Below are 13,401 nucleotides of genomic sequence, written 5' to 3'. Positions count from 1 at the left end.
CATATTTTATGCAAAATGTAAACACGCGTTCATAGTATTATAAAAATTGAGTAACGCATCCACTCCGAAACGCGGTCGATATTCAACTAATGTGCCTAACTAATGGCAGGCGTGCGCCATGCGGCGGGTGCCGGGTGCGTCATTCGTGTGTGAAAGAAAACAAGCGTGAAGAGCGAGTAAGAAAATTGCACAGCAGGCTAGAACAGTGTATTTATATTTACTAAAATATCGAGATCGATAATTGACAAATAAATAATTAATAGAATTAATTAGTTACTAAAGGTATTTTCTTGTTCAAATTAATTCACTTATTTGTCCTGACCGCTAATAATAATCACAAAGCTAAAAATATTACACAACTAAAATACATAAAAAAAGTTATGCGGCTTGAAATATAAGAAATGCGGAGGATAAGCTGTATAAGTTCATATTAAAGTCCAACATTTTATAAGTTATATGATTGAACTTGCTTGAATTGAGGAGCGTAAGAAAAAGCATTGAACAAACAAAACTACAAGAAACAATTAAAATATTTGAAATAGTATTTTCAATGGACGATTAGTGATAATTACAAAAGTAATAATATAGTAGTTGATGTACGTAATTATAACAAATATTAATTATTATTAAACTACTATTTATCGATACTTTGAAAGTCTATAACGACACTGTTCAGACTAGATGATGTAAAGTACTGACTAATTTTGTAAATTAATTTAAATGTTAACACAAGGAAATAGAGTTGTATTTCGTTTGTCAAAACTGTGTTGTGTTGAGAATTGGTGAAGCGCCAGGCATTTTGTGCGCCACGCGGCTTGCATTCTCTTCTGTTGTTTTTGCTGCTACTTGCTATACAAAAAGTTTGTCTACTAAAATTGTTCTATAAAAATATACCTCCGTAGTTTATGTATTTTTAAGAATATGTTGACTTTTAAAAGGTATAAAAAGATGTTTTTGTAACTGAATTTGTTTTTTACTTTCTACCTAATTATTCTTTTATCGAATCAAGTATCGTTTATAACATTATGTATGGTTATTCCGTTTACTAAATAGATTTTAAGTAGAATAGGGCTCATAAAATTGGCCAACTGGTCGACTGATAAATCGGTTGCTAGAAACCGAATAGTGGATTGTAATCTTTTAAATTCTTTTTTGGCTTTGTTCAATATAAGGGTAGACTGACTAACCGTCGCATTTTTGACTGCAGTCATTATTATTTAAGATTATAACTGCAGTCAGTAATGATTGTGAACACTTTTTATGAATTTATACTCTCTAGACAGTAATTTTAAGGTAAATATACATACTTACTAATAAAAGCAGTGTGGTGGATTAAGCTCTAATCCTTCTCCTACATGGGGAAGAGGCCTATAACCAACAGTGAAATATTACAGGCTGAAGCGTATAGGTACAAATACTGACGACTCAAGACTGACATTAATAACTTAATTTTTGATTTTGTGTAGTAATTTTTTTTTTTTGTTTACTATTTTTAATTGACTTCAAATGAAGAAGGAGCTTCTCAATTCAATCGCATTTTTTAAATGTATGTTAACCTCGAAACTTTTTTAATTGAAAGCTAGTGCTTGTCACATAGTCCCATTTAAATTTGATTGAGAGCTGACAAGTACTCTTTAGTAATCTCTAATATTAATATTTTAGTTAAATCCAATTACTTATTGACAAAAAAAATCTTGCCTGTACCATATTTTTTACATTAACTATCTATTTACTCCCAGTATTTTTTTTACTAGCTTCAATAATTATTACTATGGCTGGATAAGAAAATTTATTAGTCACCCGCTCTCAAAATTTTATATGAGTAAGTACCCAGATGTACTTTTTTATGAGTACCGATGAATATTGCGGTTATATTTCAATACATTTATGTGAGTACCTAATGTAATAGACCGCCTAGTCGGCGCTTTTTGCGGACTTATCGCAGACTAGGCGCCGCCAGATTAAAAACATGTTATGGCTTTACCAGACTAGTCGAGACATGTCTAATTTTCAGAGAAATATAGATTCGAGTTAAAAATGCAGTTATATAAATTCTTTAAAGTTAAGAATATCAAAATTTTACGGTGCGTAGAGTACTTACTTATTTTATGGATTTTTATAATGTAACTAGCTGACCCAGCAAACGTTGTTTTGTCATATATATTATTAACCCCTTAATCCCCCCCCCCCTCCCTTGTAACTGAGGGGTATGAAAAATAGATGTTGTTTGATTCTCAGACCTATCCATATGCAGTGCATATTATGCACACAAAATTTCATGAGAATCGGTCAAGCCGTTTCGGAGGAGTTTAACTACAAACACCGCGACACGAGAATTTTATATATTAGATATAATTATCCTTAGGTAAAAATTAATGTTTTAAAAAATACACAAAACTTTAAATTTAAATTACCATTTAGAATATTATTATGCAAAAATAAAACAAAGAAAGGCTATAAAAATGCAAAATTTGACAATCGAACATATCATTCGAAATTCAAAAATAAATTCGAACTGCAAACCGGTGCTCCAAACGAAGAAAGCGTGTAAAAAACAAAGGCATCCGTCTCACGAAGTCTTTGTTAGAAGAATGCCTCCTGCGGCCAATCCATTGCCTGACAATAGGATGACCAGGCTTGAAAACAAATTTTAATGAATATTTTCTGAAGTATGCACAGAATAATTTCAGAATGAAAGTTCAACTAAAATTAGAGAAAACAAAATTCCTAAAACTACATGTATAAATTGCTGACACTTTTACTTATATACGTAATTCTCCCGTGACCAAAGCTCCTGCAAAGACAATTAAATATTGGGGTTTAAGTTCCGAATACCTTATACATAAGTTAATCGTTGATAGTGACTGCGTAGGCTTCAAAATATAAATTCAGAATCAAAATCAAAACTTACTTTATTGAAGTAGTAATCAAAAGCACCTTTGAATCATAGTTTTATAAATTAAAATTATATTTGTTATTGCTAAATTAATTGTAGACAAAGTGATGCTATCACTAAATCGTCAAGAAACTCTGCATTTACTCTTAAAAAAAAAACTGTCTCTAACTATGGAGATTTGATCTGGAGAAATGTACTTGCACTATAATACAAAAAAGTCATTGAATGTATTGTTATTATTATTATTATTAAAAAAACAGATGCTTAAAATGAATACGGTAACCATGGTAACCCTAACGGCTGCATATAATGACGTTTAATGACTCCTTCTCGGTTACCGGCATATCCAGAATACGTAAACGGTATAGATTGATTGCATTCCTTAGCGATTTACGTTTTTGTTAATTGCTTACCAATTGTTATTACCTTGAACGATTTTTTGAAGTGAAATTTCTTTACGCTCGCTTGACTTATGGAGTAAGCTGGTGAATGCGTGACGAGAGCGTTACGAAAAGTGTGGTCGGGTGAGGCGAACGGAAGTTGAGATATAAGTTAGTGAAGATAGAAAGAGAGAGAGTTAGGTACGCTTCGTATATTACTGTAGGAGTTGAAGAAGTTTGACTTCAGTCTTGTAAAAAAAAGCACACTCGTTTTTTTTAAATATTATCTAGGTTCTTCGATTTTAAAATTGAATAGAGTTATTACAAACTTAGACAGTAAACTTTCTTTTCCATTAAATTGGTAACTAAATAAACACATCAACAAAATCAACGTTTAAAAAGTTGATTTTGTAGCTTAATTATAATGAGGGTTATTCCGAGTAGTAGTTTTGTGTATGGTCATGGAATACTCGAGCAGACAAGTGTATACATTTACTTTTAATTAGAAAGTATGATATAAATAAGTTATAAGATGTCTGTTTTTCATATACGTTATTTTCATATTAATAGTAAAACATCAGAGCTTACCCCAAAAAGCTACAAACAAACTCACAAGTCTTACCTTTTCATAATATTGGAATAAGTGAAGAAAAATAGATAAAGAAAATATAAAACACCGCATCCTCTCGCTTCCCGCTAGAATATTAAAAAATGTCTTGAACACAATGAATTTGAAAGGGCTTTTAACTGTAAGCCGAATTGTTTAGTGGCTCAACACGACACGGCTCTGACTCAACAGGTTGCTTCTCAGGAATCAGATAAGGGTAAAAGTGGCGTCTGAGTAAACAAAGTACAGAAATGTATGTCATGGGTGGCGCTGTCTATCAGTTTTGAAAGGCTATTGTTGTTGCTTATGCCGATAACTTGCTCGCTTTTGTTCTAATAACATGTCTGGACTTGTCGAATTGACTCACAAAGAGCGACGTTTTGATGTTCCGTCGTGAAATTTTTTGCTGCTAATTATTTTTTAATATATCTACATACTTTGTTTCGTAAGTTCTATGTAATTCTTGATAAATTTCACGATAACATCCCAAATTAGGCTTCAATTATATTGCTTGGTAAGTTTTTATACTAAATAAATTAATTACTAAAACAAAGTAAAGTTTTATAATAAATAAACAGTTGGAGCTTAGATATCTAAATTATATTCTCTTATTGCGAAGACCTATATAAGTTTTATCGTAAAATTTATGTGATGATAAAGGTTTATTTGTGACAAAGATTTATTTATGGCCAAGATTTGATTTAGAGACTTTGTTGTTGTTTCACGTGTTCTATCCACTGGGTTATTTTGAACCTTTATTTATCAGAATTAACATTTTAAAATCATATGACTGGAGTTGAATTTACCGTTTAGCCTTCTTTTAAAATGCATTTATAAAGATGTTGCAGAATCAAACAAAAAATTCGTGAATATTAATGATGCTTTTATATAAAATTCTTGATTATTTGTTATTCTACGGTTTTGCTCTCCATAAAAAATGTAATGTGCAGTAGTTGTAATTTAAAATTATCAAAAACTTACGACAAATATCATGTTTACATACTAAGAAATAAGTGTTTGTTACTTTACTAATGCCGAGTAGGTACTTCAAATTAATTCGATTAATTTTTTTAGAGTGAATTCAAAATATGACTATATCATTACTTGAACTATCTTAGGTAATCTAATTTAAGCCGATTACTATTAAAAACTCTATATTGACTAAATTACTGTACAGAATTATTATTTCCAAGAACCCATTAAATAAAACAAACAAGTATGTTAAAACAAACTTGCAGGCGGTCGGCTAAAAAGTTAATTTATAAGACCTTTCTCAGATAGAGGAATCACAGGCGAAGAGCCGGTCCTTAGTCCTTTATCAAGGCGGAGCGAGGTTGGCGTCTTTAATCGATTCAGTCTGCTATGAACCTAATTTTATTTTAGCTTAATACAAATATTGAATTTAAATTCATACATTTATTCGGTAATCTTGCTGACGGTTAAATCGTTATTTTTCGTTTATTTTTTTTTTGTTTCGTTTATTTGACAAATTGTTCTTCTATTGTCACTTGATCTTAAAAGACCAACCTCAGTTAGTTTTTGCGGACGTCGCATTAGTTAAAATTACTGTTGTAATTTTGACTTTTTGAATGAGTTTGAAAATCTTTTGTTTGTTTCGTGAGGTTGTAACTATAGGTAAATGTTTCGGACTATATGTAGACTAACGCTTAGACTTAGAGTTTAATACATTTTTGATTGTTACATAAAAAGTATCTCATATGATTTTAAAAGCTTTATAGATAGATAGACATAACAAAAAAAAGCTCGAACGGACAGATATCAAAACAAGTAATAACATATCTTATAATATTAAAACATAGCCCCTAATTCCGATATTGTTCGAAACTTTAATTTCTGATTCGATTAGGGTTATGGAGAGAACTTTTGTCGGACATCCTATTCCAAAATAATAAATAAATATAATAATAACAGCTTTTGAGCTGTTGAAATAGGACAAATTGTATGGTTTGTAAACTTCAGGACTAAAAACTTAAAAATATTTAAAATAATTTAATACACTCATTCCAAGTAGCTGTAGGTCACTCACCACGAAAAACTTTTAGCAAATTTTTGGACAATGGAGTAAACAAAAAATGTGCCGAGTTTTTGCGGTAGGTACCTTTGTCTGGCGTCGAGCACGAGAAAAAAAGGAGGCGAGTTCCTTTCTTTCTTTATAATTATTCTAAAAACCGCCTCGGTTATATTAATTGTTTAGGACGAAATTTACTTTTTATTTATATTGCATATTATTTGATAAAAATCTTAAATTATTAAAGTTGATACAGTAGAAATTCTTCAATAAATAATTTAGGGGTTGCATCAAGTTAAAACATTTTGTTATACTTATGTGACGTTCAGAAAATATTTGGTGTTGTATGAGGTTAGTTTAATTCAAGGCTTAAACTAAATCTTCAAAAGGTTCTTAATTTACGATTTACAATGTCTGTAGAAGATTATTTTCAACTTCCGCCAAGACTTTCATCTTAGAAAAATGAGTTATTAGTCTTCAACAATGTCGCTAAATGTGCTCGATGAGCCACATCGTCTTTTGAGAATTCAGATCGTAGGAATATTGTTGAGGAAATTTACTGAAAATTTTCAACCAGGTAGTCAGGTAAGTAGAAAACTGCTAGAGATTCTGACCTGTGTGTTTTCAATTATCACCAACATAAATATGAATTTACTCTTTAATTGTGCAACATAATTACATACCCATAAAACATTAAGGGTATAAAACGTATAAATAACTTTGTATATTAGTCACCGAGATATCCAAATTTTAAGGGCATCATAAATCTCCGAATATCATCTCTTTGAAACTTCTAAGAGCTCAATAGATTTTTTTACTGAGACTATTTGGCGCTCTCTGATTGTGGATCGTTCAAGTGGTAGGTAATAAGCCTGTTTCAAGATTCCCTTTGTATTTAGAATGAACACAGAAGTTTTTTTAATGCTTCAAGTTGGCAGGACTGTCGTTTAAGTTCAGTTATTGTCGGGTTGTGTATATTATTATTTTCTTTAATTGTTTTTTTTTTAACAAAGGTTTATAGTCTTTTAGGTTTTGCAGTTGTGTCAATTGTTACTGTTCTTGCGATCTACGTTTCTCTACTCTATGATTGTCTATGTTAGAAAGACGCGTGATATAAAAATATACATTTAAGTAAGGATTTGCTCGAATTGGTATTTTTGGTCGTTAATCTTTTTTCCTTGTTTCTTTTTCAATACACACGATTACGTCCTCTTCAAATATTTGTTTCCCTACCAACAAGATTTTGTTTGTACGATTAAAAACCTTTACTTCTCATTATGAAATTGTATTTCATTTACACGGAAAAATAATACAAGTAAATTAATTTTGATTAATTATTATAAATGTCGGTATTTTTAAAAATTATTATAAAACGTGAAATTAATCTAGCAATTATTTGTATATTGCGTGTAAGTGTAGAAGTGTTTTGGAGATTGATATAGCTATAGATTACTTTACTTTATAATTCCATACGATTTTAATTTTTTTTTTAAATGTAAATAATGGTTGTTTCATCAAACTTACTTTTCATATCATTCAAACAGATATCGAGCCTTTTCAATGCTTGCATTTCAAATGTTGAATGATAACTTGCTTTACTAATTGGGTATTTTTAACATATACTTTATGATCTCGTTAAACTTAAATTAATAATGAGAATGCACTAAGTTCTATGCATATTCTAGATATAAAATAAATCACAAGCATTACAAACGTAACTTTTTGAAACTTTTGAAACACTCAAAATTATCCAAACATTGTCTTTTAACTACGACATAGAGTTCACCATAAATGATTCTATTCCATAACTAGCGTAGCGTGTAGAGTTTCATCAAAAGGGCTCAAATGCGGCTATGCACAATGTTTGACAACGTCGACGGCGACATACATGTGCTCTTTGGAATACAGTATATATAATAGACCAGAATAAAGCCTATTCTATCATGCGTGATGTAGGGGTATCCCCTTATCATCTGCTACCGTAATTTCGATTCAACTGAAACTTAATTCTCTCAAAGCTGTTAAGCATTTTTGAGAAAGTTCGCCTAGTCTAAAATTGAAGGAGCTCTATAAAAGGATTAAAATAACGGCAAAAAGGACAGTTTAACCTACGAATTCTAGGTATCATAAGCATTATACCTAGAAGAAAAAGGCAAATATTGAATTATTCAAGTACGCATCTTTCCTTTATAATTTACTAGCGGCCCGCTCCGGCTTCGCACGGATATAAAACATATAAAATATATGTCATTCACTGAAAAAAATATTAAAATCGATCCAGTAGTTTTGATTTATTCATTACTGCCCGTGGCCCGCACGCGTTAACTTTAGAGTAAAACAATTCTTCTTTTCCTAAACCATGAAAATTTCTTGTTATTTTTGGAATATCTAAATTCATACACTATATTTTTACTTATTTACTTTTTATACTATACTTATAGGCACGCTCCCGCCGCCCCGGCCGCCCGGAACCGCCGCAAACGCTACGTCCCGCAATTTTTAAATCTGTAATATCTTCGAAAATATTCATTTAAATTATATGCTGTAAAGGGCCTTATAGAATCTATATATATATATATATAATCTATATTGAATTAACAATGTATTTAGGGTATTTAATTAGATAAGGATTATATTAATGATGTATTGGTTAAAATCGTTTCGAAAATTAGCCAATATTTGTCGTAAAAAGTAAATGACAAAAAAATTTTATTGTGGGATATCCATAAGAGATAGACACGGAGGTTCGGCCTGCGTTTGCAATGTAAGCGGAAAAAATGTAATTATTTACGACATCACATTAGAAACCACAAAAATAACAGTATTTCTCCACTATTTAATGGATGTTATTATACATATAAACTTTTCCCTTTGATCACCCTATCTATTAAAAAAAATCGCATCAAAATCCGTTGCGTAGTAGGTATTAAAGATTTAAGCATAAATAGGGACATAGGGATATAGGGACAGAGAAAGCGACTTTGTTTTATATTATGTAGTGATTCTCAGTAATCGTGTTTTCATCGGTAGTTACCAGAATTCCTATTATGATTTTTTTTAACCATTTTGACTACTTAGTAGATTTTTTAAAGAGCAGCCTTGTTTAAATCATTAGCAAACAATAATTATTCAATATCTAATTTTATTAACCTTAGATTAAATTGTCTGATATGAATAAAATAAATGTTCATTTGGTGATTTGAATATAATCTATATTTACGTTATACTAAAGTAACTTAAAAATTAAATGAACCAAATAAAATAATTTACGTACAAAAAAAAATAATTAAAATCTAATTATTCATATTTTCGTGAGCGTCTGTAGCTGGTTTTTTATTTCGATGTGGACCCCTTTTAGTTGTGGTCGTCGGTGTTGTTGTCGTGGGAGTCGTTGTAGGAGTTGTTGTAGGTGTCGTTGTAGGAGTTGTTGTGGGAGTTGTTGTAGGAGTCGTCGTAGGAGTCGTTGTAGGAGTCGTTGTAGGAGTCGTCGTAGGAGTTGTTGTAGGAGTCGTTATAGGATTTGCTGCAGGTGTTGTAGGAGTTGTTGTAGGAGTTGTGGTAGGAGTCGTTGTAGGAGTCGTCATCGTCGTTGTTGTTGTTATAGGTGGTGTCGTTTTAATACTAATAGGTGGTGGAGGGGGAGGTGGTGTCGTCGTCGTAGTTGTAGTTGTTGTTGTTGTTGTCGACGTAGTTGTAGGCGTCACGGCTTTTTTTGTTGTGGTGAGCAGCGTTGTTGTTCCCTCTGTTGTAGTTGTAGTAGGTGTAGTTGTAGTCGGTGTAGTTGTTGTCGGTGTAGTTGTTGTCGGTGTGGTTATTATTTCTGTTGTTGTTGCCTCCGTTGTTGTTGTAGTAGGTATTGTTATAACGTGCGCCAATTTATTAAAATACTCTGTTGTGGTCCCACCTAAAATTACTTTTACAATGCTTAATGGTATCCAATGACCTGGCATATTGGCTTCTACAGGATTGGCAATGAACACTAAAGATTCCTTTTCGGAATTTACCCATTTTATTTGTAATTGAATCGCTGTATATAGAAATATTACGATGTTTATCAAACATGGCTGATGCATGTCAATTGAATTTTTTAAAAGATTAATGGATTTCTGAAAATAAAATGATATTATTAGAATTTTCATAAAAATTTTGGAAATATGGACAAATTCAATATTTATTAATATAAGTATAATAGTTTACCCGTAAAAATATTAGAAAGCGATGGTAAAAGACAGCGATGTTTTACGATGTTTCACCTTTGTCATTCGTTAGTAATCAAACTGATTGACATTTATGCTTATATGTGATATAGCCTATAATTTTCCGTATAAACAGACTGTCTAACGAAACACAAATCTTAAAGTTTGAGTGCATCATGATTTTAGATTAGATTTATGTTTTATTCATTATTAAACAAAAAAAAAAATATGAATAAATAAATATACTTACTTTTTAAAATTATTATTGATAATCAAAAATGTGCTTATATTGTACATCGTTGTGTACAAATATTAAGTGAGGCATTTTAATTATGACTGATTTATTTTATCCAATCTAAGAAATATGTAATTGACCGTTACTTTTATTACCAACGACACTCGTAAAAATTACAAATAAAACTTCATTTTAATATTAAATTCTAGTAAGTGATAAGTTGTATATTTTTTTTAAATATTTTTTTATAAGCGTATGTATTTTAATTGGTTAATAGTTCAGTTCATTTGTGGCCATTAGAATTATTGTATGTACATGTTCTAGCATTCATTTATCGATATAGTTTTTCTTAGTAATATTTTTCGTAGACATTTGTAACTTAAATTTGTTTTTACTATAAGACCTCTTTATATGCTATTTTGTTTCATGTAAATGGATAAAAGATACTATTATTTACGTACATTTATTACGTAAAACAATGGGAATAATAACAACAATAAAAATATTCAGTCTTTAAGTAGGACACCGAACAATACATCAGTCGGTTTGGTTGAAGTTGTAATCGCTAAGGGTTGTGAAGTTGTCCTCGGTTGGAGGAAAAACGCAATCGAGATCCACATACAACTGTTGTTGGACAGTCAGTTTGTCCACGATTTCGGCAAATGTTGGCCTGTCTTGGGGGTTTTCTGACCAACATTCGGTCATGAGTTGATAGAGTCGTGGAGAAGCTCGCGCTGGCTTCGGTAGACGACCCCCTTCAGTTAAAAAATGGGGCACTGCTTGGTTGCTTAATTCAGCGTACGGGAAGCCACCTGTAATTAAAAGTGAAATCGTTGTAAGATTCTCTATGAAATTATTAGTGCTTACATTAAATTATCACAACGTTTCGTATTTTTTTTTATTAATTGTTATCACGTTAAAAGCCTTACCTTAGAGTGTAATTAAAAATTAATATTCAATTGAGCTTTACGAAATTTAATTACATTTTTGTCTCTATATTAAATGTTTCTTTTGTTTTATTATTAATATTATCGAAAGAGATACGTCTAAATTTTAAATATATATCCACAGGGCACAGAGTTGCGTTAGTAATGAGTATGTAATTTGAGGTTATCTGACACTCTGGGCGTATACTTATACGAAAAATAAGAATATAATATATATAAAAATACCTACTTAAGTATAATTGTACCTACCCAAAGTAGCGATCTCCCAAAGAAGAACAGCGAAAGCCCAAACGTCACTTGCACTGCAATACTTTGCGTTGTAAATAGCCTCTGGAGCAAGCCATCTCAATGGCACAGGGCGCTGTCGAGTGTGAACGTATACTCCTGATCTCGACAGTCCGAAATCCGCAACCTTCAGCACCCCAGCACCGTCGACTAGGATATTTCTGGCTGCAAGATCCCTGAAATGTAAAAAATTACAACATAACCATAGTTAAAACAACCTTTGAGTTATAGCCAGTACCTATCATATTTTTGCCATTATAAAATTTTAGAAGGTTTCAATATTTACTTTGATCAATATCGTACAATTTTATTGATGAATTCAGTGTGTAAAAACCCTTTCTATGTGTAGCAGACGGGCGGCGCTTAATCCGATACTATACAAGTACGTCAATTGAAATATGTCCATATTACCACGATCGTAAAATTTCACGCTATAATCATTGGGTACAAGATTAATACAAATGATTTCCAGCGTGGAAAATAATTTCAATCTCAAATTCTCAGCTCGTATTTACTACTATTGTTTGTCGATACTGAATAGTATAAGTAATTGAATTTAAAATTATACCGATTATACCCATTATTTTTATTTTCTAACCCCAACTACTCTAAAACAGTTTTTGTCTGGGGTTAGCGGCACCTGGGTGTGAGGGTTTTGGGAGAGCAAATAATCTTAATAATAGCATATTCTATGTTTGTAGCAGCTGCTGTCAAAGTAGTTTACCTATTTAACTGTTGGTAATAATAACCATATAGTTAAGCATTAAGCGAAAGGTATTATTCTAAAAATAATCAAAACACCATTCATTACTTTAACGACAATAAATAATAATTTATGAATAAAACTTAAAAATTTGTAATGTATTATTTTATAAAAATACATACACGTATACTTTTTTAGTCTTTTTCGCAATAATCGGAAGAGACACCGTCTGAGATACAGACTAGGCCATTTTTTTTACGTGGGGAAAATTCATCATGGATACCCTCCGGCGCGGGGGCGCCAGAGAGTTATGTCAGACTCCTACTGACTAAAAAACCACCACGTGTGAGCAGTCGTCCGCCTGGGTGAGGCAAGATTGGGTCGAGCCAGCATTCGCCACCTCGCCCCAGCGGTAGGCCCGAACAAAGACTCCGGGCCCCGCAACAACGGTAGGGTGGCCTCGCTCACAACAAGGCCACCCCTCAGACGTGTGGGGTCGTGTCGTCCGGCCGGCCGAATACAGACTAGACCTAGTTCAGATGCTAGACAATATGCATAGAAAGTGCCAATAAGTATATATGTATTATGAGCTCTGATTGTTACATCACTTTTGTTCAACGTCGCGTCGTGCGGAATATTAAATTCGTGGAGTTTGAATAAAATTGTTACGTTTTTTGACAATTTTTTTTAATTTTCTGAGTATTTTTTATTTTATCGTTCCGTAAGATCCTTCCACGTACAAAATAAGTATTATCATCATAATTAATATTAAAGGGAGGAGGGGGGTTAGGGAGTTGAAGTGTGACATTATGTGAAGGTGTCCAATATTTTGTGACATCTTATTTCAAAATATCTTATTATTAGTTAAATGGAAATAAAAATTATACCAAAACTTATGACAAAAAACATAAAAATTCATCTAATAAATAATTACAGATCTAAAATTGCAAAGTACGTGACGTCATGCTACTTATGTATGGTTTTTTTTTTATGTCACTAGGTCGGCAAACAAGCGTACGGCTCACCTGATGGTAAGCGATTACCGTAGCTTATAGACGCCTGCAACACCAGAAGTATCACAAGCGCGTTACCGACCCAATCCCCAATCCCCCAGGAGCTCTGG

The 13,401-nt window shown here is 32.0% G+C and overlaps 2 protein-coding genes across 2 annotated transcripts in view; both read right to left on the bottom strand.

The window, feature by feature from the left end:
* Positions 1–9,183: 9,183 nt before the first annotated feature.
* Positions 9,184–9,862, bottom strand: LOC123656156 (integumentary mucin C.1-like). Its single transcript, XM_045591863.1, has one exon. The coding sequence runs from the start codon at positions 9,860–9,862 to the stop codon at positions 9,206–9,208; it is 657 nt and encodes a 218-aa protein (XP_045447819.1). The 3' UTR covers positions 9,184–9,205.
* A 928-nt stretch (positions 9,863–10,790) lies between these two features.
* Positions 10,791–13,401, bottom strand: part of LOC123656154 — a 135,028-nt gene continuing 132,417 nt past the window's right edge. Inside the window, exons 14-15 of the mRNA XM_045591861.1 lie at positions 11,540–11,751; positions 10,791–11,155 (exon numbers count right to left, since the gene is read on the bottom strand). Coding sequence (XP_045447817.1) covers positions 10,881–11,155; positions 11,540–11,751 — 487 coding nt within the window. The 3' untranslated portion in view covers positions 10,791–10,880. The remainder of the gene's footprint in view (positions 11,156–11,539; positions 11,752–13,401) is intronic.

Source organism: Melitaea cinxia, chromosome 9, assembly GCF_905220565.1.
Source record: "Melitaea cinxia chromosome 9, ilMelCinx1.1, whole genome shotgun sequence".
Classification (NCBI taxonomy): Eukaryota; Metazoa; Arthropoda; class Insecta; order Lepidoptera; family Nymphalidae; genus Melitaea; species Melitaea cinxia.
The sequence above is the reverse complement of the archived record's forward strand: the minus strand, read 5'-3'. Positions and strand labels throughout refer to the sequence as shown.

Coding starts and splice junctions, on each gene's coding strand:
- LOC123656156 (XM_045591863.1), bottom strand. CDS start 9,862: ATGCCAGGTCATTGGATACCATTAAGCATTGTAAAAGTAATTTTAGGT.